The sequence below is a fragment of the Porites lutea genome, chromosome 12 (assembly GCF_958299795.1).
Source record: "Porites lutea chromosome 12, jaPorLute2.1, whole genome shotgun sequence".
Classification (NCBI taxonomy): domain Eukaryota; kingdom Metazoa; phylum Cnidaria; class Anthozoa; order Scleractinia; family Poritidae; genus Porites; species Porites lutea.
Window position 1 is genome coordinate 9,834,050 of NC_133212.1, and position 22,500 is coordinate 9,856,549.

A 22,500-nucleotide genomic window follows, 5' to 3' on the forward strand; every position below is an offset into this window, starting at 1 on the left:
CAATGCCATAATTTGTTGTGCAAAGGAGGGGCTTTCTTCCATCGTCCTGGATATTAAATAAGCCGGCAATTTGTCTTGGAAAACTGTGAAAAACTGAAGAATTATAGGTTTAAATAGGGACAAGAAAAAATTCTGTCCGAGGTCTGTATGATAAAAAAAACAGCACCTCATAGTACTGTTCCTCAGACGTGATGAAAAAAAAAAATATATATATATATATATATATATATATATATATATATATATATATTTAAAAGGCTGCTTTACAAGCCACCGCAGATTTGTCGCCAAGATTTACTTGTAAAAGTTAACTCGTCGAACACAAAAAATCCAGCCTGATTTTTTTTATATTGGCCTCCCTTTTAGACAGAGGAATGCAACGTGTAAATTGGCTTCCACCGAGGACTATCGTGTGTTTCATAAAATTATATTTCTGGGCTATCCAATTATCCATAGTCTCTCCAACGGAGTGGTTGGAGAGACTGAATTTAACCTTATAAAATTAAGGTGGTGGGCGGCTGGGTTGTTTTGTTTTGGAAGAATTCGTTTTCCAGGCCTAATCTACTGCAATCGAACATGATTGCTATTTTTGGGTTTAGATATAAGACTATTAACTAGATGTAAAATTTTTTCACTCTTGGACTGTAAGATTATTTTTCTCTAAAAAATCACTTAGCCTTTGCCTCAAAAAAGTTAACTGATTTGTGAATTACAAGTTTATCGTTTGATTTAAATTATGAATTTATTAACGGGAGCTTCGCTTTTAGCCCTGGCTAAATCTATATATTAATAATTCTAATAAAGCGCTTTTGCAGGATAACAAGACGGCGAAGATTGGTTTTTTAGGTCGAACGCAAACTATAAATTAAGGAATAGTAGAGCGTACGTAGAGGCGATTTAGGAAGAAAGAAGCTGCATCTAGATACTATACCGATTGACTTCGCAACTTTGTTTGCAACGTGTGATATTTCCGACTTCCAATTTAGGTTTTCATCCAAAATTACTCTTAGAAAAGTTACAAAAGTAAGTGACAATAACTGTGACAATAGACGGGTCGAAACGCACCAATTACTGATTACGAGTCTTCATAGCCAATAACATCACGGCTTAACTGACAGACGACCAATAACATCGCGACGTAATTGACCAATCAGATCAATAACCAGAGTATAATACCATCAACTGACGTGATACAACTCACTTTGACTCTGAAGATGACTACCGCACAGGTTGTCGAAACGTCAGTCACTGTCAACAACGACAGTACTATTCAGGACTACGTTCACCCGTTCACCCGATAAACTCAACCTACTTTTGAAATGACCCCTGGGTTCAAACCTTTCATAGAAAAGTCACAGTTATTTGAAATCAGTGCGCGCTCCAAGCTGGTTTCTGTGCCTTTTATCAGTTTACTTTTAGATATTGGGGATGAGCCAGGTAAAACATGGTGCTAATTCAAGTGGTTTAGATGATTGTCCTGCTCGCTTTGAAACTGTGCGTGAATTACTATGCTGTCATCAATCATTTTAGATATTGGTCACCTTGAGAAAAGTTTCCCGTAGAGCATTATGCAAAGCTCGAGAGATGGGACAAAATTAACATGATTCGCAGAGTCTGCATCGTCGAAAATCGTATTATATTCTCGTTTCATTTGGCTAAACGGATCAATCACCCTGATCCGGGCTGAGACGGAAAGGTTCGATATTGTCCGCTTTTCCAATGATACACTGATCAATTACAGAACCGAATTTTTTTTAAAGAAAATCTAACGATGAATTCGTGAAAGTAGCCTTAGTTAATTACAAAATAGCTCAGCATTACGTTTTACTGATTCACATGTTTCCATGTGTTTTTTTTTTTTTTTTTAATCGCGCAAGTCTACTTTCGTTGCTAATAAGGTTTATGATGTAGTCGTTTTGGTCGAGACACATCTGGACTCGTCAATAGCTGACGGCGAAATTTTTCCGGCTAACTATCTGGTCTTCAGGCGTGATCGAATGTGCAATGGCCGCCGTGGAGGAGGAGTTTTGATTGCAGTTCGAGACACCTTCAAATCTTCATTGAGGGATGGCATGTTGTCGGACTCTGGACTGATTTTTGTAGATATATCTTTTCCTAATGATCGTAAGATTACTGTAGGTGCCTTCTACAGACCACCAAATGCAGACACCAAGCCTCTATTGGATATGCAAGACGTTCTTCAAAATTCCACATATCAGGATTTGGTTATCATTTGAGATTTTAATCTACCTAGGATAGATTGGCTTGATGTTAGAGCTGCATGCGACTCGGCTAACAATTCTCTCCTGATTGACATTATCCAAGATAACTTTTTTACACAACTGGTAAATGAGCCAACTAGAGAATGTAATATTTTGGACCATGTGCTTACGACATCTCCCGAGTTTGTACGCGAGCTAGCTGTAGGGGAACCCTTTTCTGACCATTTCTGTTTAACCTTTTTTCTGTCCGGATCCCTTCCCCGCCCACGTAAATCAAAGAAACTTGTTTATGCATACAGAAAGGCAGATTGGGAACATTTAAAATCTCTTGTGGATGAGATATCGCACTTTAAATAACTCTGTTACGAAAGCCTGTAATGCAGCGAAGCGAAACTACATCAATGACCTGGCTGTTGAGCTTGCTACTAACAACAATACCAAGCCGTTTTGGAGCTTTGTGAAATCTATGCGTAAAGGGTCTAACAATCTCGTTTCACTTAATGTTGACAGCGTTACCCTCTCAAATGATCTCAGCATTGTTGAAAGTATGAATGACTTTTTCTCCTCTGTGTTTACATCAGAGGACTGCGATAACTTCCCCGAATTTGAATATGTCACCAATTGTACACTTTCAAACATTCTTTGCAACACAAAGGAAGTAGAAAAGCTGTTAAAAAATTTAAATATCTAGAAGTCGCCTGGACCTGACAGCTTACCACCTCGCATTCTGAAGGAATGTGCGAGTGTTTTGTCATCACCTCTGTCTTTTTTCTTTAACAAATCATTTTCAACAGGCAAATTGCCACATCTTCGGAAACTCGCTAACATCACACCTTTGTTCAAAAAAGGCAGTAAGACTGACAGGAATAATTATCGCCAGATCTCATCAACATCAATAGTGTGCAAGATCGCGGACAAAATCGTTAAGTCTTGAGTGATGGACTTTTGGCGAAACATAAATATCGTCAACCCGAACCAGTTCGCTTACATGGAGGGCCGATCAACGCTTTCGGAGCTTCTTTCTTGATACGACGATTGGGGGAAATCACGCAACAACAGAAAGCCAACTGACATCGCCTTTTTGGATTTCCTTGGATTTTCCAAGGCGTTTGACAGCGTACCGCATGAGCGTCTTCTTTTCAAGCTTGAGCGTCAAGGTATCGACGGCAGTGCTCTCCAGTGGATTCGTAAATTTTAACAGGTCGGATGCAACGCGTCGTTCTGCGTGGTACTTGCTCGTCCTGGTCTCCAGTTTTATCTGGAGTACCCCAAGGAAGAATCCTCGGACCGTCTTATTCATTTTATACGTGAATGACATCTCGTCAGGTATTTCATCAACGGTTAAACTGTATGCAGATGATACCAAGGTTTACAGAGAGATCTCCGACATAGCTAGAGACACAAGCATCCTTCAGTCCGACTTATTCCACCTTAGAAATTGGTCTGAGGTCTGGCAGGTAAACTTCAATGCGAAGAAATGTGAAATTATGCGAGTTACACATAATTGGATAAATCTGTCCCACATTACTCCCTCGTCCCGCGTGGAGAACGTTTAAGTTCAGTGAGTTCTGTAAAGGACCTCGGCATCACAATCTCTCATGACCTAGCCCCCCATTGTCTTTACACGTTGTGGAGGTTGCCAAAAGGCCAATAAAGTTCTTGGTCTAATCAAGCGAACAATCGGTTCTGTAAACAAGGAAATCTTTTCCACACTGTACAAGGCTCTTGTGAGACCAATCCTCGACTACGCTTCCCCCGTATGGTGCCTTTACCTAGTTAAGAATATTGTTCTCTTAGAGAAAGTTCAGAGAAGAGCTTCTCGATTGGCCTTAGGTCAGCGAAGGGGAGAGATGTCATACGAAGATCGTTGCGAAATGTTACGGTGGTCGCAGTTGACTGATAGAAGCCGATTTTTCTTTGATTGAATGCTATAAAGTTGTATTCGGATTGAATAGCCTTTGTTTTCCGATTTTTTTGAGTTCGCTTCAAAATGTACCAGGTCCAATCACAACTACAAACTGCAAGTTAAATCGGCTAACTGCAATTGTTATAAATAGTCTTTCTTTGTTAAAATTATTCGTGAATGGAATGACCTGCCCGCCAATGTTGTTGAGATAGGAAATTTAAGACGTTTTAAAATAACTCTTAAATCGTATATGCGTATTTCTTAGGTTTTTATCCATCTTAGATCTTAGATTTTATTCATAAGCATATATTTTTTATTTTTGGAAGTTTATTTACATAGAGTCAACCTCTTAAACTTCCTTTTTAGGGTATTATTTGTATCGTTTATTTCTTATGATACCTTAAATAAAGTATGTGTGTATGTGTGTATGTATGTATGTTCAGCCGGTTGTAGAGTGTATCAAGATCATTTGAAAAACGAATGAGTGATAAAAACCTTTAAGAAGCATCCAAAAGTATCAAATTTGTGTTTATTACAGTAAGTCCCTATACCCTTATACCTTTTTGTAGAAATTCCAAGATATCTCTAAGTTCCTTTCATAGATTTTCGTGAAACTTCGCAAAACAGAAGACAAGAACCTAAAGTATAGGTAGCGTAAAGCGTTCCGAAAGAAAATGCCGACGAGGGCAGAAATTCAATTAAGAACTAAAACAATTGTGATATCATCGTCACGTGATATTTATTCCGATCTCCAAAAAAATAATATCATAATAAAGTTTAGTCTATGTGTAATGCATGTGTTATAATGTTTTTACCATAAACACCAATTTGTTTAGGTACAAAAGATTCAAAGATCGAAGGTTTACCGACAAAAATACTGAGTCGAGCCACATAAGCTCGTCTGAATGTGACAAAATATCAAGTTGTACAATTTTTGTGTCAAATACATAATTATGCCTGGATTGTTAGACATTTATGTCATTTGCTCATATTCTTATGTCAATACTTCTTTTGTGTCGGTGTGTTATTTGCTGTATCGATAAATCGTTGTTTCATAAATTAAGTGCTGATTTTTGTTTTTGTTCTTTTTTTCGTAACAAGCAACGCACACTTTTTGTTGGAGGAACAACATGAAATTTTGTAGCGGCGATGAGAAAATGAGAAATGCTAGCGGCCACTTGGGTAAAAATGAGCGACGGTGGAAAAATAGTGAACAAGAACAAGAACGCGTACGACATTTCCTCCATAAAACGTGTAACGAGGAAACTTCTGGAAGTTTCACATTTAAGTCGTGCAATAAAACAACGGCAAAGAAATGTACAAAGAAAGTGTGTTGCACGTGCAAAGATTCTTTTTTGCTAATTAGACCTATTTTTGTTTTTTCACCGTTCTCGTTGTCTTCGCTGCTTAGCATTACATGATTTTACATTTTGTTTGAGCAAACTAGAAAAATATTATCGGGAGCTTCGCTTTAAGCCCTGGCTGAATCTATATATTATTTTACAGTTATTACATAGCTATTTCTTTGAGGAGATGCTGCATTCGTAGTAAATGAGTTGAAACCAATAATGTGGTAACTTTGGTCTACGTACGATCAAAATATTAACTTGAGCTGTTTCCTTAGAAGAAACTCATTTAGATTTGTTTCTGCCAGGGACCTATCAGGAAATAACATTGCAAACATTTCATCTGCTCTTTTCAAAAACGAGTCAACTGCTCAAAACCTGTTAGTCATGTCCCATTTCCTAATCATGAAAAATACCAAAAGTACAGAATTGCGAAAGTCAAAGACTACATATCTTTGTTCCAACAATAGACAAAGAATATGAGTCCTGATAAATAAAAAAAATGTTATGCCTTAAATCATAATTATGAACGCCAACTGGAAACCGAGTTCTCACAAGGTTTTCGAAAAGTTATTTTAAAAAAACTAGCATCATTAAACAAAATTGGCCGATTTATCTATTGATACGCTCTGAGTAAAGGAAATATTCACCGAAATGTTTTCAGTAATACTTGCTTTGTAAATTCGTTTTAAATGTTTTTAAGATTTTGAAGTTCCGAGACCTCGTTTAGACGTAATTTAGCAGGAATAACAACACGTTTGTGGACCTTAAATCAGTCATCTGTAAGCAAAATGGCCGTGGAGCTACTGTTGTGAATAATTCATATCGAGGAAAAGATCGTTGTCAATCAATCAATCTTTACCATTAAATCTTTGTAACTTTTCAATTATTAAAAAGCGACCAATATTTAGACGCTTTTTGTCACAAGTATCTTTAACATTTGTCCATGATTAACCAGAACCCACTGTACCTTTTTTTCATTATTTTTTTCCCAATTTCAGTATTTTCCTGAAATGATTAAAAGAAGGGTGCCAGCCGTAACACCTCCCATTTTACACGATTGGCTAACGTTTTATTAATATTCTTATTCTACTCTCATTATGCAAATCATGGTCAGTTCTTTTTTATTAGTTCATGCTGAGTAACATAATATAACTTATTATGTATTTATTTGTAGTTATTAAAACACACTTAGATTTTTCGATCACAACAAGATAGAAGTAATCACAGAGGATACATTCAATGGTCTGGCTCAACTTGAGTACCTGTAAGTCTTAAGACTAATTTGGTGCTACTTAAAATTTTTATTCCAACCGGGCAACTTTTATTTATTTATTTATCATTTTTTACAAACTTCTCTTTGATAGCCTCGCTAATTCTTTTGAGACATTTTTGAAAAACGTAAAGCAGTCTATCCGTTGTTAGCGGAGTTCTCGCGCGCGCAAAGCGCACGCCAGAGGAGCATCATGGGGAAGTTAATCTGCCCATCCCAGAAAATTTGGAAATCACGTGATCCGTCCGTACCAAAGGGGAACCAATGTATACTCTTACACCTTCTAGCTAGTTTGAAAGCCCAGGAGAAAACTGATTGCACATCAATGATGTGATCAATTGACAGCTGTCAAAACAGGGTATCCGCTGGCCAGTATCACCTGTCCGTATCGCGGGCTCAGGTGTCGACCCATCGAGGTCGAGTATTTTTTGAAGTTATCTGCTGACAAGTTACTAGTTTTCAAATGATCGCAGACTCAAGTTTATTTTTTTTTAATTAACATGAAATGTGATGTGTTTATGTCACAATGGCCCCGCACTATTAAGATTTTGATTTCAAACTGACCTCGGACGCGAAAATTCAGCCAGTTATTTAGAAAAACAGGCGGGCAAGACTTTTTCTTACCATGATCACGCGTTGGCCACGCTCCACGTCCAATTTTTATGCTCTGATTGGTTAAAATTTGACAGGTGAGTTCATGCGGAAAATTTATGCAGCATCTTGAAACTTGTTTACTTTGACAGCTGAAGCTGACAGAGTTTTGTGTCAACGTGTTGTTTTTTTAATTGCCTTTTTCTAAAGGATGTACAAAATGAAATACAGCTGCTATCAAGAGTCTTCTGTTATTCATGGCTGGTTTGTTTATTGGGTTTTTGGTTGAGAAATGCATTTCTTGTCAAAGTCAGAAATCTGATTTTGGGTTTCATCGTTTTCGTTTTTCACCTTGCTTGATGCGTAAGAGGGTTTAAAAGTCTCAAGCGATTCCGGCCTTACTTAATAGCTTTCAGGAGCTGCATCTCGAATGGTAAGCCTGTGTGTGAGTAATCATTGTATTCGATATTTGTTTTTTATATCTAGTTTCATGAAGTCGAGCACAGTTTATGCGGCAAGTTTATATGCACGTTTGTAAGATTTGAGACAATGATCTGACTTAGTATCAGGTTTGATATAAGCTTACAGAACTTTAAAAAGCCTTTAGATATCAGTCTTATGACCGCGAATAGAAAGAAAACGTTCCGAAGAATACTTAGCTATGAATTTCGTTGTAGGAAGAAAACTTTGAGCGATTTTCTTGCCTCGAGTTCACCTTTGAAAAAAGCAAACACCGGGAGGCCACGGGCTTAAAACATAAACTTAGGCTTTAAGCTTATGACTCAGGACTTTTAGAGACACTTTTTAATATTTGTCTTCGAGAATGAAAACTGTTGTCTCTGTAAATGTTTTACCGAATTATATTTCTTTTATTGATTGTTAGTAGTCTCTCTTGCAATTTTAATCGCTGTGCCATTCGTTTTCAGTCGATCATGAACATCCCTTGCAGGGGTACTCAAAATGGCCCTCCTATCAAACGCTTTATAAGATTACACATCGTTATAAAACCATTAAATAAAAACATAAATTCTTCATTTTGTTGGAGGGTAACTGTACAGCCCCCGAAATGATCCCGACCCCGAAATGATCCCTAACCCTGAAATGATCCCCGAATCGACCCCGAAATGATCCCCATTTCTATTCACGTCGACGCCGAAATGATCCCCGTTTAATTTTAGGAATGGACTGATATCCTAGAACTATGGATCGTGCAAAATGCACAACATTATAACTTAAGCTTCACTAATAATCTTCACTTGCCTATATGACATTAGTTTGGGATTACACTTTGAACTGGATTAAACGCCGGAAAATATTATTATAAAAAAATACACAAAGTCTAGTATATTTTTAGGAACACCATGAACTGCAACTGATAATATCAAGAAACATAACAGTTTTTAAAATTATTACTTAGGTGATTATAGCCCGGGTTATAGAGAAAACTGCATAGATGTTAAATTCTAAAAATGATGTTAAAACTGCATGTCTTGGATATTGAATTTTAAAAATGGTGTTTTAACATTTTTTAAAATCTTAAAATGATGTTGAAGATGCAAAAGTATACATAAAGGCGATTAGAAATGCGAAATGTTTAATTAAGGTAAAAAAAACAAAACAAAAAAAAACACTGCAAATACCGTGTACGATCGGCTTGCTCAACGTCAGATCCAAAAATATTGTGATCAGTCAAAATAGATCAAATTGAAAACGTTACAGTCAAGAAGACTTTTGCAGGGACTGATCAAACAACGTGAAATACAGTTAAGTTGCAATATTTCGACTGGCCAATACCAGTCTTCATCAGGTTTATTGAGATATCACGAATTTACAGAAATATATATGAAGTACAATAATGACCGGAAATTACATAATATGACGTGGTTAGTTATCTATTGTTTTTTGGGATGAGAGACGATTGGGGATTAGGTTGAGGCGCGCGCAGGGTCTCATGGAAACGGAAGAAGGAAAAATACTGTTGTTGACTGTAACGTTTTCAATTTGAAGCGAAATGTTAAACGCGATTTAAGAACGTAAACGCTGCAACAGATTTGTAATAATTCCGTGACGGAATACAAGTTCCGTTCCAAGAATTAATTGGGGATCATTTCGGGGTCGACGTGAAGAGAAATGGGGATCATTTCGGGGTCGGTATCATTTCGGGGTCGATTTGCGGATCATTTCAGGGTTGGGGATCATTTCGGGGTCGGGATCACTTCGGGGGCTGTACATAACTCTATTAATGTTCATTCCAACTGTCGATAACACAGGTCGCACTGCAGATTTAGCGCTTGTCAAAAGTGAGAACCTGGTGGCCGTATAAGTGATTTTGGAATTTTTGGAATTTTCTTAGAACTCTTTCCCCTCAGTTGTGATGTATAAAAATTATAAAAGGTTGGTTTACACACCCCCAGATTTGTTGGCAAGATTTTGTAAAGAAAACTTAACTTGTCGAAGGCAAAAAATTCGGCCTGATTTGTTTTCCAGGCCTAATCTACTGTGATCAAGAGCCATTATGGCTCTTGAATATGATCGAAGATGACTGTTATTTTTTGGGTGTTCATATAAGGCTATCAACTCGATGTAAGATGTTTCACCCTAAAATCACTTAGCCTTTCTCTCAAAAGTCACATGAATGTACCCTTAAGTTAACTGATTTGTGGATTACAAGTTTATTGTTTGATTTAAATTAAAAATTTATTAATGGGAGCTTCCCTTTTAGTCCTGGCTAAATCTATATATTGTGGTTAAGAGATACGACGTCAGCCCCTTTCAAGCAAACTGTGGGTTTCTTGCAAAAAAGAAAAGGGGAAAGTAGACCGAAATACCTTAAAATGTGTTGCTATAACACATTTCAGACTCTTAAAAGGGGAAAATATTTTCTTTTTCAAAATAATTTGCATAAATCTTTCAACAAAATCCAATACAGGACTTTTTTTTTTTTTTTCTTTCTTCTTTTCTTTTCTTCGTTTCTTTTTGTTGTTGTTTTTTGTTGTTGTTTTGATTTTTCAAACATTAATATTTTCAATAAGGTACCACAATACAAGCAAATACAAGACACCCCGCTGGGGGTAGCTTGCTTGCAATTTCTGGGTTTACTAAGTGTTATCTTATGTTTGCTTGTAGAAATCCGGAATATAACAACCTAAAAATATTGCACGGGAAGCTTTTCGAAGATCTTCGTAAGCTTCAGTTTCTTTGCGTCACAGGAAACTCCAAGTTTAAGATAAAAAGCTAGAAGCAATAAACTTCTTGCAGGCACCAAACTCACGACAATACACGGAATTACAACAACATCAAAGGGTTGTGTTCAGTTTTACAGTCGAGTAAGCGTGCCATTTAACAAACTGATACCAAAAAATGGTGTAAATATATACCCTCTTATAACATGCCTGCGATATATCAATTATATCAGGTGAAATGCTTGTATTACGAGGGCACCTATGCTGAGAAGACTTGCAGGATTAACATAATCCCAATTCCCAACCTGAGGAAAAGGTATAGCCTAAATTTCTGTTGGGGTAGGGTAAAGTCACTGAGACCAATTGAATATACGCCTGGGGTGGCTGCCATTGTTTTTAATTTGACTGTCATAACAACAATACTTTGCAACCGTCACTTAATTACAAAGGCCTCAATGTATTTGACAGCGCAATTAGCATTCGGTGTCCTGTTTTTGGCATTGTTTTCCTTGACAATAGCAAATGGCCATGGTATAATGTCAGATCAAGACCTCTATCAATGGAGAAATCACCAGCGTCCCTATTTTAGGTCTTTACTTAAAGTAGGACAAACGTTCGAATTTCTCACTTCGGCTGCGATGACCTTAGAACGGTATTTTGTAATACTTTATTGAATGAGACCAAATCTGCGAATTATTCTAAGGCATGTTTATTTTCTGAGTATCTTTACCTGCATTTTGACTTTTTTGCATGTTTTACAATTCAGTATTTTGATCATACTCCGTTAATCAAAGATAACTTTATGTGTGTGTGTGTCCTGGTTAAAAATTTAAAACTTTCAAAACGAATATTAGCTACTCAGATTTTGATGGTATTTTATGTTGGGGTATACGTTACTGTAATTGGAATGTACATGCACATTTATTTCTCTGTGCCAAAGTCAGCACAAAGAGCAAGTAACAAACTCGAAACTTCCTTAGGCAAACGAATCAGTATCATTGTGTTTTCAAACATGACATTTTACGCTGTTCCAAACCGATTAATTGTGGTATACACTGCAGCCAACATTAATAAATATCTGCCAAGCGAGGACATCAACTTCGTTTTACGTATTTGGCTTCCACCAGTGTGCATGATCCGCAATGCCTGTTTAAACCTATCCCTATTTGCCTTCAGGAATGAACAGTTCTTAACTTCTCTCATGCACTTTGCAAGAAGAGTTATCTCTTCTGTATGTGCGCTGAAGAAAACAGCCTTTACCAAACCGTTCATCTAAGTGGGGTTGCTATGTTGTGAATAGGGGAGGGTCGAGACAATACTGAAATTCTTGAAATGTTCACGATTCTATATAATTGTTGAAAAGGAAAAGTACTGTGTATCTAGTAAGGTCGAATACAAAAAAATTATTCATCAGGCATAGGTATAAAGACTAATTCGAAAACTTTCCCGTCAAGTCATATCGATACTTTATATCTTTTTTTGTTATCTCGAAAATTAACAAACAAAACAAAATGTAACTTAAAAAAAAGAGAGAATCTGGAGAGAATAAAGGAAAATTTGAGAAAACTGAATGTGTTATAATCAGAATGTTAATACAAGTTAAATCCGGCGTTATTGCTTGTTGTCTTTTTTTTTTGCACTTTTTGCCTTTTCATAAGAATAGATTTTTTTTTCGTTTTGTGTCGGTTGGTTTAATTTGATCCTTGTCTTGTTTAGCTATTGAAGTGTTTGTTCTTCTCTTTCCCCCGAAAAACTTTTCATTATCTAACGAAGAGTTCCTCGTCCGGCGTCTTTGATCCTATAATCTTCCAGTCGATAGAACTAACCTCATCCTGAAAATGGTATTTTTTCATAGTCTTGGACACTGATTTATAGCCGGCTCCGGATTTTACAAAATTATTGTTTTGATAATTAATAAGAGACGTTAATTGAATTATAGAACTTAATGTAAACGAAGAAATCACTTCCAAACGATAAAATCACAGCTACAATCAGCAGTCCGGGATCGTTATCAAATTTGATAACCTCGACCAAAACAAACCACGAGCCAATCGCTGTTCAAATTTTCGTTCACGTGACCTAATTTTGGGGAAAACGTTCTTGAATTCAATATGGCGGACGATGTGGAGATGTTTTCAGAAATAGAAAGGAGTACTGCCGTACTGCCGAGACAGCAACTCATGTACATGGCAATTTTTTATAACAGTCCTCTCGCAGTAGATTGTAGAACTGGTGAAATTGTATTTGAGACGCATTTTTCCAAATAAGACCTCTGCGGAAAGCTTCGTGTATTTCAAGCAAATCATCAAACTCATACGTAATTTGTTTCCACTGAAATGTTCAAATTAAAGAGACACAGTGATGGAAGACAATGGTTATTCTGTTAAGGATAGAGGTTTTATTTTTAACATCGTCTACGGAAGTTTGCTTTTTCGAAGTTCATTCTGCTTTTTTCCTCTTGTCACGAGGAGATGATGTCGATGATGGTTGTTGTCCATAGATCTGTCGATGAAACAAAAATGGAACATGCAGATAATGAGTATGCCTTCCATTGATTAGCATATACAAATAACTGTTTAAATTCTTTATTATACAGGTAGCGAAAGCCGTTGTAGCGGAAAACTGAAAATGCAAATTAATGCATGTTTCACGTGTAAATATATTTTGCGTTACTGAAGTGCGGAGTCGTATAGCACGAAGAGTCATATCCGTTGCGTGGTCTGGAGGTATTTGAAGACGCGATCTTGCCACAAAGGCGACATAACTTTGAAATTTTGCTTCTATGGGCATCATCTGCCATCTCAGCGCCTTGAGGAAGACATCAATCAAATATGGCCGACATTATTGAAAGCGCATTGCGAATAAAAATACCTGATGCACTTTTTTCAGAGATTGTGCACAACAATAGAAACATGCTGAATCGAAAGCATAAACCTTGGATATAACGCCAGATTTTTTGCAACTCTCACAAAAATCGACAAGTACATTAAATATAACAACGAAGTGGAAAAACATACCTGATCTCGGAACAAAAATCTGATGGACGCTTCACTTTGAGAGGGAAATTTATTTCAATACGGATTCACATGTTTCAAAATGGCAGATGTGTATCAGCTCCTTGGCCTTACCGAACAGAACCACGGGTACCTGACGAGTCTACACCGAATAAGATCGGACAAAATCTCGGATAATGAAAGGCGAGTACGAAGATTCCCGACTTTCGAAATGGCCACCATGTTGTGACGTCACATGGTTATCAAATTTGATAACGATCCTGGACTGATCAGGGACAAAAGTAGTTCACACACTTGTTTAAAAGGGGTGCTTTTATGAAACATTTAATTCATTTATTATTTCGTTCCTTTTAAACGCCGTAAATCACTTCATCCCCTGAATCAATGTTGTCTAAAGTAAAAGAAAGACTTGAGGGTTCAATATACAACATTGGCTTTGGGGGGAAGGGGTTGGGGTAGATAGGGGAAGGGGATAGGTATGTCCACTACGCAAAAAGGGCCCATTTTACGAAAGTGTCTCAACATTTTCACTGTGTGAAATGAGTTGTGTCATGGTCCCGATATTAGTCGATACGAACCCGTATTCTTGAGAAAAACGGAAGTATGGAGAGGTATCGGGTTCCGGACACGCAGCGTATACATTGAGTATCAGGACCCGTATTTTTCCTGAATCGAACTTTGTCCGCGGCATGGAATATCCGATATCCGGACACGTCACTTAAACGCGGCGTGTCAAGCCCTGTAAACGTCCTTATTTTTCTAGATTTGCCGAGAATCATGGAGTGCCGTTGATGAACGCTACAATTTTTGCCTTTCATTTTCACTAAAATTCCGCGCTACGGATTGTCCTAATTTATACTCCAAACGTTCACGACACGTGAAGATTCTATTCCGTAGAATGCGATGAAATTCCACGATACGTGAAGTTTCGAGTGTTTTCTCTTCCCCGAAATTCCATGGTACGTGAAATACCAGGGACTCAAACACCACTGGAATTCCACGGTTCATGAAACTACCGATGTTGAAATCGTGGCAAAACTCCCTGATACGCGAAAATTGCAACACGTTTATTGTACTAAATTCGACGATACTTTCAATTTCCATGCATGATATTGAAAAAACTGATACCGCCTTTTCACCCCATTGATACCTCACGATATGTTTCCTGGTCAGCATTGAACTTCATTGCATTTCAGGGACTTATTTGTGGGGTTGCAGTATTATACTGAAAATGATTTTTAACAGTTCCGACCATTCTACCATTTTTATCACCGCCCCAGTCTTATTCACTTTAACTAATTGCCCAACGCATGAGGGGAAAACACAGGTTTTAAATCGCGTAACATCATTTATTTTAAAGTTCAAATACAGGAACAAAGTTTGATAATTCTGACAGTTCAGACGTGCAAAGTTGTGTCAGTTGATAAACCTAACTCTAAAAAGTGTTCGGACATGTTGACAATTCATTCAAAGAAATATACAAGGTACAGTTGCAAGGTTGATTAGAATATTCAGAATGAGTGATTTCAAAACATTTCAATTTTTTCTAAAAAAAAAGTTTTGCAAAAATTAAAACAGAATTCAAAGTGAAGATATTAAATTTAATCAAACAATGGCAACAACTAGAGAGTAATCCATCCATTCTCCATCCTATGTTCATCATCACTGCCACTCCTTAAAGTAAAGGAGAATGTGGGGAGGGAGGCTGCAGTGGAGGAGGATGTACTGGTGTGACAACTAGCTCCACTGCTAATCAATGACAATGGCCATGCATGTGAACTAAAGGGTGGTTGGCTTGTAGGTGGATCTCCTTAAACTCTGGGGTTTGGAAGAATTAACCAAGGAGCTGGCATCTAGCTGCTGCAGGGTCTGCTTAACCATCTGTTCGCACCTTCATCTGTTTTACTAAAATCTGCAAAGCACAGTCATTGAAAAAAGTGAGCAATAACCACAAATTAGAGCCCAAAATAGTGGTTAAGGTAGTTTATTTTTGTACATGTGTATGAACCTCTTTACTACCCATGCTTATAATAACATCATCAACAACAACAATAATAATGATAATAATATTGTGATGTTAAGGATAATAAGACTTTCAAATTTCTTTCGGATTTCTGTATATAATATAAACAGAAAGGAAACTGGATCACAATCGCCTTGACATCGTGTCTGTGGACCAACAGAACAAAAATTGCCTTATCACTGATATTGCATGTCCTTGTGACAAAAGGGTGGACATCGAACAAGAGATCAACAACAAGTATAGTCAACAAGACTTAGTATCTTCATCTGGCATGAAGATACTACTTGTGAAAGATGAAGGTGTAAAAGTTGCCCCTTTTGTTTTGGAGCACTGGGTACTATTCTGAAGACCTGGAGGTTTAACTGAAAAAACATAAATAATTCTGGGATTGAGTTGGCACTGCACTTCAAAGAACAGTCTTGCTGAGATCATCAAGAATCCTCCAAAGTGTCCTTGAAGTTTAAGGTAGCTTGTTGCCACCCAATAAATTCAATGGGTTTGAAATTTCTGGCATTGACATACCTGCTGTGAAGCATGCACAAAAATAAATTGGGAATTGAAGGAAAAAGACAGGTGATTGTCCTCAATAACATTATTATTATCAACAGCCGAACAAAGTAAGGGTACTAATAGACCTTTTTACCGATACGGTGGCCATATTGAATTAATTCAACTTAAGGAGTATTATAGGATGCCCAGGGGACATCAGCACATTTCGCTTGTATTTTGGAGCGCTTTTCGGGACATTTTTTTCTTAAAGTTTTCTTAGAATAAGATTCTAATGGGAAAAAAGATCCTTGTGCCATGTTTGGATGTAATCATGATCAGCTTTTTCCCGAGAAATATACAGTGAAAGCCCATATTTCTAATGCTGAACTAGAAAAAGGCGATCATTATTACATCCAAACAGGGCACAAGGATCTTTTTTCCCATTACAATCTTATTCTAAGAAAACTTTACGAAAAAATGTTCCGAAAAGCACTACAAAATACAAACTAAAAAAAAAATTAATGTGCTCATGCCCCCTGGGCATCCTATAATACTCCTTAAATCGAATTAATTCAATATGGCTGCTGTATTGGTAAAAAGGTCTATTAAAAGCAGTTTACATATACACTGTAGATAAACTATCTCCAGATCATACGTACAGCTATTTCATACATTATTTTTTTAAAAGGTTAATTTGCACAGTGGTTCAAAATAATATTGTCTATCTTAAATGCACAAAAAATTTTAACTAACGGTAATTTGGACAAAACCTGGAGCTGAGATACAGTGTTTTTGAAAAAGCAAAGCCGAATTAATGAAGGGTGAAATGAAATGTAATGCTGTATTGGTATAAAATAGATTCTCAATAATTGCAAATCTATTTTGTCAATGCAGTTTTTATAAAACAGCTTGTGTGTTTATAAATCAAGCACTACACCTACTGGAAAACGTGACTGCATGTACCGCTACAATGAAGAGGTCCCATAACAAAATACCATATTTATTTGATTAAGTGCCTTGCCTGGGTGCTCACTAAAGTTTTGCACCTTGAGAGTGGGCTATTATTCAAGTTGGTCACTTTAATGCGTGTATTTGGGCTGGGTGTTTAATGAATTCTCACAGTTTTCACCAAAAGTAACTTTGTTGGAGATAGAGTAATTTTGTTTGAGTTCCAAAGCAGATTTTTAACTGTTCATTGAAAGTTTCTTTAAAATACTGTACTAAGAAAACTTGGTCTCTTAATTTAGTAGAACTTAGTCTTTTTCAATCTAGCTGGTATGGGGTAGGCACTTATTCGAGGTTAGGGGATAATTCATTTTTTTTCTGCCTATAAGGTGAAGGGTTATTGGAGGTGGGCAGTTACTTGAGGTTGAGCACTTTATCAAATAAATAATAAGGTATTCTTTTTTCTTTTCAGCATTTGTTGTTACATGTAATTACAAATTCTCAGTAACATTGACTTTTCTTCTATTTTCTGGTACAAACCCCTCAACCCCAGTGTCACTTACCTGCACAATATTGTATAGTGCTCCTAAGATGTTTGCCTAGTATTGAAAGGAAAATCAGGAATCAATGAATTTCACTTAATTACTTTTCACTGTCACTGCTGCCTTAATTACCCAATGAAATGTAATATACTGAGTATTTACAAATTAATGTACAGGGGCTGTGCCACCACAGTCTTACTTCACTTTGTTAATATTAAACAATAAATGGTGTGGGATGAGGTTTTGTGGTAGCCAGAAATAATCAAGGGAGAGGTTTGACTAAATGATATCAGCTGAGCCAAAGGCCGAGGCTGATAACACTTACTGAGACCTTGATTATTCCAAATATCACCTGGTCTCCCTGGTCTTGATCAATGATCACTGTAGTGTAAACAAAAAATCATAAGTTTTGTTGAAAATATACATGGTCGAGTTTGAAATGTGACTCGGTAAGTGGAAAAATGCACCAAGTATTGGCTCAGGCATTCAAGCTTATAAAAAGTAGCAATGTAGGAAAATTTGTCCCGTGTATGTATAGTTTTATTCACAGCGTTGAGTTGAAAATTGTATAGTTCTACTATGTAACTGTGATTTGATGAAGCGAGTTGAAAATACACAGCGAGCAAGGTCAAATAGAAGAGTTGGGTTTAAAAGCTAATGTTGATTTAAAATTCAAACCATAAATTTTCGTGGGGATCTTACACTATACGGATTGAAAAACACTTTCACAACTTGCAAAGCAGTCATCTTGTGTGGTAGTTCAGAGGTGAAAAGTGAACCAGCAAAGAGAATAATATTCAATAACTGAAAAAAATATATCTCACATGCCTCTTTGTTTTTCTCACATATCGTATTTGTCCTTGCAAAATCGAAGCGACACTACCTGCATTACTGTGTAAATGTAAATTCTTAACCAACAACAATGCGTGCTGAACTATCGATCGAATTGATCAACTTTATAGATACCTTTATTTTTCCGGGTGAAGAGAATACTATTATAATAGTAGTTGTGAGATAACAATTACTTGAGAAAGTGCCAGATTTATCAGAATTAAATCTATTCAAGAGAGCTTTATAATATGAGCTTACATTGTGTACATATTCACAATTCAGTGATAACATTCAATTTCACTCTGTTTATTGGAATCAGTAAACACCTTAATTGAAAGTCGAAATTCAAATGAGCCCAATAAACAAATTACATCCATTGCTGAAAGCTCTTGACATTAAAGCAGCCTTAACTTTCCTTAGGTTTGCAGCAAAACACTTCTCAATATCTTAACTCTTTGGCGATTGTTTCAGCTCTATGTTGCTATAATACATGTATTATGTTGCATAGCCCGTGAACAGTACAGGCTTCCTGTTTGGGGAAAGTTAAAAAAATCACAAGAGGGGAAGGGGAAGAGCCAGTAGAGAAACCTATGAGGCTGCTATTTTGCGGCACCCACTGTGCATCAGATTCTGATGCAAGCTCCTAGTGGCGAGAACACTGACAGGTCTTTAGATCTTTAACATGGCTTCTTCTGGCACATCACTGATAAGCTTATTTAGCCACAAAAATACATTCCAAAAGAGCTAAAATAAAATGTTCTTGCATCAGAGGGCAAATCATACTGACCAGAAACAATGACAACAATAACCTCAGACAATCAGTATACATGTCATGACCTCTCACTTTTAAATGAGAGGGAAAACCACAATTTTGTTCAGTCAAAGCTTACACTCCAGCACATAATCTACCACCAGAGAAAGAACTCATTGGAACAAGCAGTATTTTAGCACCAGGTAAAAGTCAAGTGTTGCCTCCCGACCCCTTTTTACATGCAAAAATGACTACATTAATGACAATTGCTGACAGAAGATCAGCAAAGGTTTGTCTTAAGGCTCTCCCCTTTCCCTTCCCTCTCCTCCCAACCTTTTTTTTTTTTTTTTTTTGTATTTTAATGAATTTTTGTTTTGTTACGTTTTACATTTTTTTTACATTCTAACTTATGAACACGGAACACGTAAGGAAAAATACAAAAAACGGAAAGGAAAACTAAACATTATACAACGCAGACTAACACACAATTACATACTTACAAAAAAGAAAACAAACGAAACAAAAACCAGGTACCTTCTTTTCTATTTACATGAAAAAAAGTAAAATAAAATAAATAAAAAATAAAGATTAATAATAGATGAAGTAAGCGGAGAAGAGATCGTATGCTAATCAGTTTTATATTTGCCCCATTTCATATTGTGGGTCTCCAACTTATTTTTTGACTTAGCGATCATTGTCTCTATTAAGAAGACAGTATTAATTTTGGAATGAAGAACTCTGATGGAGGGAGGATATTTGTTCTGTCTACAAGAGTATAGATATTGTTTTGCCAGTAATAAAATATGATTCACAAATATCTCATCCTCACATCCAATAATACCAAACAGTATATCTTTGTCTGAAAGATTTTCAATCTTGACCTTATGATCAACAAGCCATTTTATAACCTCAGACCAGAAATTCTTAGTATAATGACAAGACAGGAAAAGATGTTCGAGGGATTCGTCCGATTCACCACACAAGGAGCACGCTGGAGATGGTATAATACCAATTTTGCATAAGAAGGTATTTGTCACAAGGCATCTGTTTAATAATTTATACTGAAATTCGCGAGTCTTTGTATCTAAGGCAACACGATATGGCAAGCTATAGGTTTTTTTCCAGTTCAAAGTGTTATTAACAAAATTAGCATCAAACTTTAGTTTAGCAGTTGGTGGAGTGACGATTCTGTCTCTCCCAACCTTTTTGCCCTTCAACCCAAACAGAAAGCGTGTTCACAGGCTATATGTTGCATATTCCAAACTCTACAAAGAGAAAAAAGAAAGACCGCAACATACAATACGTCTGAAAAGCGACATAAAATCAGTTAAGTTGCAATTTACCAAAATAAACGAAATGCAATAGTGAGAAACAATCCCGCCTTCAACCACCATGATTTTGTTCCTTCTCAAAACCGTTTACTTTGTACCTTTGGTTTATGATGCTATGTGCAACATCAGAGCACAAAACTGCTGGCAAGACCCTTGATGATTGCTTTGCAAGTTCTGAGAACATCATTTCCATTTCCTGGTATGGGAAGTAACTTCCCTCCCCCACCTCCCTCTGTGCACACAACCTACAGATTAGTCACTAATAGACCTTTCCCGCATTACGCTCTATTGAGCAAACGCAAAGAAATGAGGATGAGGTTCGGATGGACAATTTCATACAAAGGTCTATCTGCCAGCAGATAACTAACTAATCTGTAGGTTGAGCTTGCAATGTATGATTTCTAAGAACAAACTGTGTATACTGTCTTTGTCCTAATTTTCTTGAAAACACTGTACAGGGCTGTGAACAATTTTTTTCTCTTGAAAGGACATATGTCCCACTAAGACACCATCTTGGTTGGACAAGCAAAGTTTTAGTCGTACATAATACCAATTACAAGTCCTTATTCTATATTCTTCTGATGAGGGAATTCCACGTTAAATTGCACGCGAAAACCAATATCCGCGATTCGTGCGATATCGGTTTTCAAGTGCAATTTAACGTTGAATTCACGAGTCAGGTAATGGATTTTCCTTGAATCGCATAACTGAATAAAAATCAGAAAAAAAAAGAAAACGGCAGTAATAATATTGTTTGTTTTTATCCTGAGCGCGCACTAAAGGAAGCCATTTCAAAGTCAACTGTCAGAACTGTCTTTGCATTAGCGAAGAGGAAGCAAGGTCAGTCGTACACGTTTGACCCTTCGACAACTTTTTTTGTACCTTGTGCTTGTTTTTACATTTGTTTTCAAACTGTTTTACATGTAAACAAGCTTCACACTAATCGTAAGGATAAATAGAGGTATTTCACATTTATCTATAACATCTTTTTTCAAATTGGTCATTTGCTCGAGAAGGAAAATAATATACACCTTTTACCTCTTCGGCGGCAAAACTGAAAGAAATGAAGTGTCCAAGCAAAAGCACTGAAAGTTTAACGTCGCGACTGATATATGGTAAGTACCTTGAAATGTTTTAGAAATGCTGTTCAAGTTCAGCTCTGTTTTGTACTTTTCTAAGTATCACGATTCAGGACGATTGCAAGCGGCGTACTCTTTTTCGTGTTTTCACGGAGGAGCCATGTCGTCTTTGAAGGTATTTATTTCTTCTCCTGTATATGTGACAATCGACCCCAGCACTTCCTCCGTTATCGCTTCTCCGTTTTGTGTGGTTGAACTTTGGCTTGCCATTTTCTGGGCCATGTTCACAAGATTTTCTTCTTCTCTCGTTGTCGCGAGCGAAATGCCTCTTCGAGAATTTGTAGTTCAGTTCAAAACAAGGAAGAACCTCCGGCTCATTATAAAAACGCTTTTGTTTGTTTTGAACTCTTCAAAAGGTGACAATGGTTTTGAAAACATTTTAAAATGACATTGTAGAAAACTTTTTTTGCAGTTGTTGTTTTAGAATTTGACGATAGTTGTTACCTACATGTAGATGCGAAACAATATTGCTTAGCCTCGTTTTCAACTCGCAATTCCACACTAAATACTTCGCTTCTTTAACCAATCAGAGTGCGAGATTTTACTCAGTTATGCGATTCTCAGTAGATCCTAGTGTAAGTGAAGAAATATTACTTGAAAATAACAACATCACTGTTTCATGTAAACAAATTTGTCCTGAAGCATTACATTTTTATCAAAAGTTACAGGCAAAAAGGATGAACTTTAGGCCAACAAGTTTTCGAAAACCTCTATTCTTGGCTTGCAACCACGTGACAAGGCGGTCATATTGGTGGTGTGTTGGAGGTCATTACAATAGAATTTTTTTTTTTTTGAAGAATTTACATGAAAATAGGGTTTAGTTCCCGGAGGAGAGAAAAGCTTTTGTTCTTAACTAACACACCACCAATATGGCTGCTGTGACGTCAAGTGCAAACCAGCAATTGTAATCCGGGT

General features: G+C 36.8%; 1 protein-coding gene, 1 long non-coding RNA gene and 1 pseudogene across 2 annotated transcripts in view; 2 read left to right on the plus strand and 1 right to left on the minus strand.

Annotated features, from left to right (window-relative positions):
- The first annotated feature begins 1,424 nt into the window (after nucleotides 1-1,424).
- Nucleotides 1,425-22,500, plus strand: part of LOC140953965 (leucine-rich repeats and immunoglobulin-like domains protein sma-10) — a 76,550-nt gene continuing 55,474 nt past the window's right edge. Inside the window, exon 1 of the mRNA XM_073403351.1 lies at nucleotides 1,425-1,494. Within this exon, the coding sequence (XP_073259452.1) occupies nucleotides 1,469-1,494 (26 nt within the window). The 5' untranslated portion in view covers nucleotides 1,425-1,468. The remainder of the gene's footprint in view (nucleotides 1,495-22,500) is intronic.
- LOC140921746 (uncharacterized) lies at nucleotides 9,581-11,796 on the plus strand (annotated as a pseudogene).
- LOC140921534 (uncharacterized) overlaps nucleotides 14,942-22,500 on the minus strand; it is a 9,829-nt gene continuing 2,270 nt past the window's right edge. Inside the window, exons 2-3 of the long non-coding RNA XR_012164017.1 lie at nucleotides 17,555-17,590; nucleotides 14,942-15,446 (exon numbers count right to left, since the gene is read on the minus strand). This is a non-coding gene — a long non-coding RNA (uncharacterized lncRNA). The remainder of the gene's footprint in view (nucleotides 15,447-17,554; nucleotides 17,591-22,500) is intronic.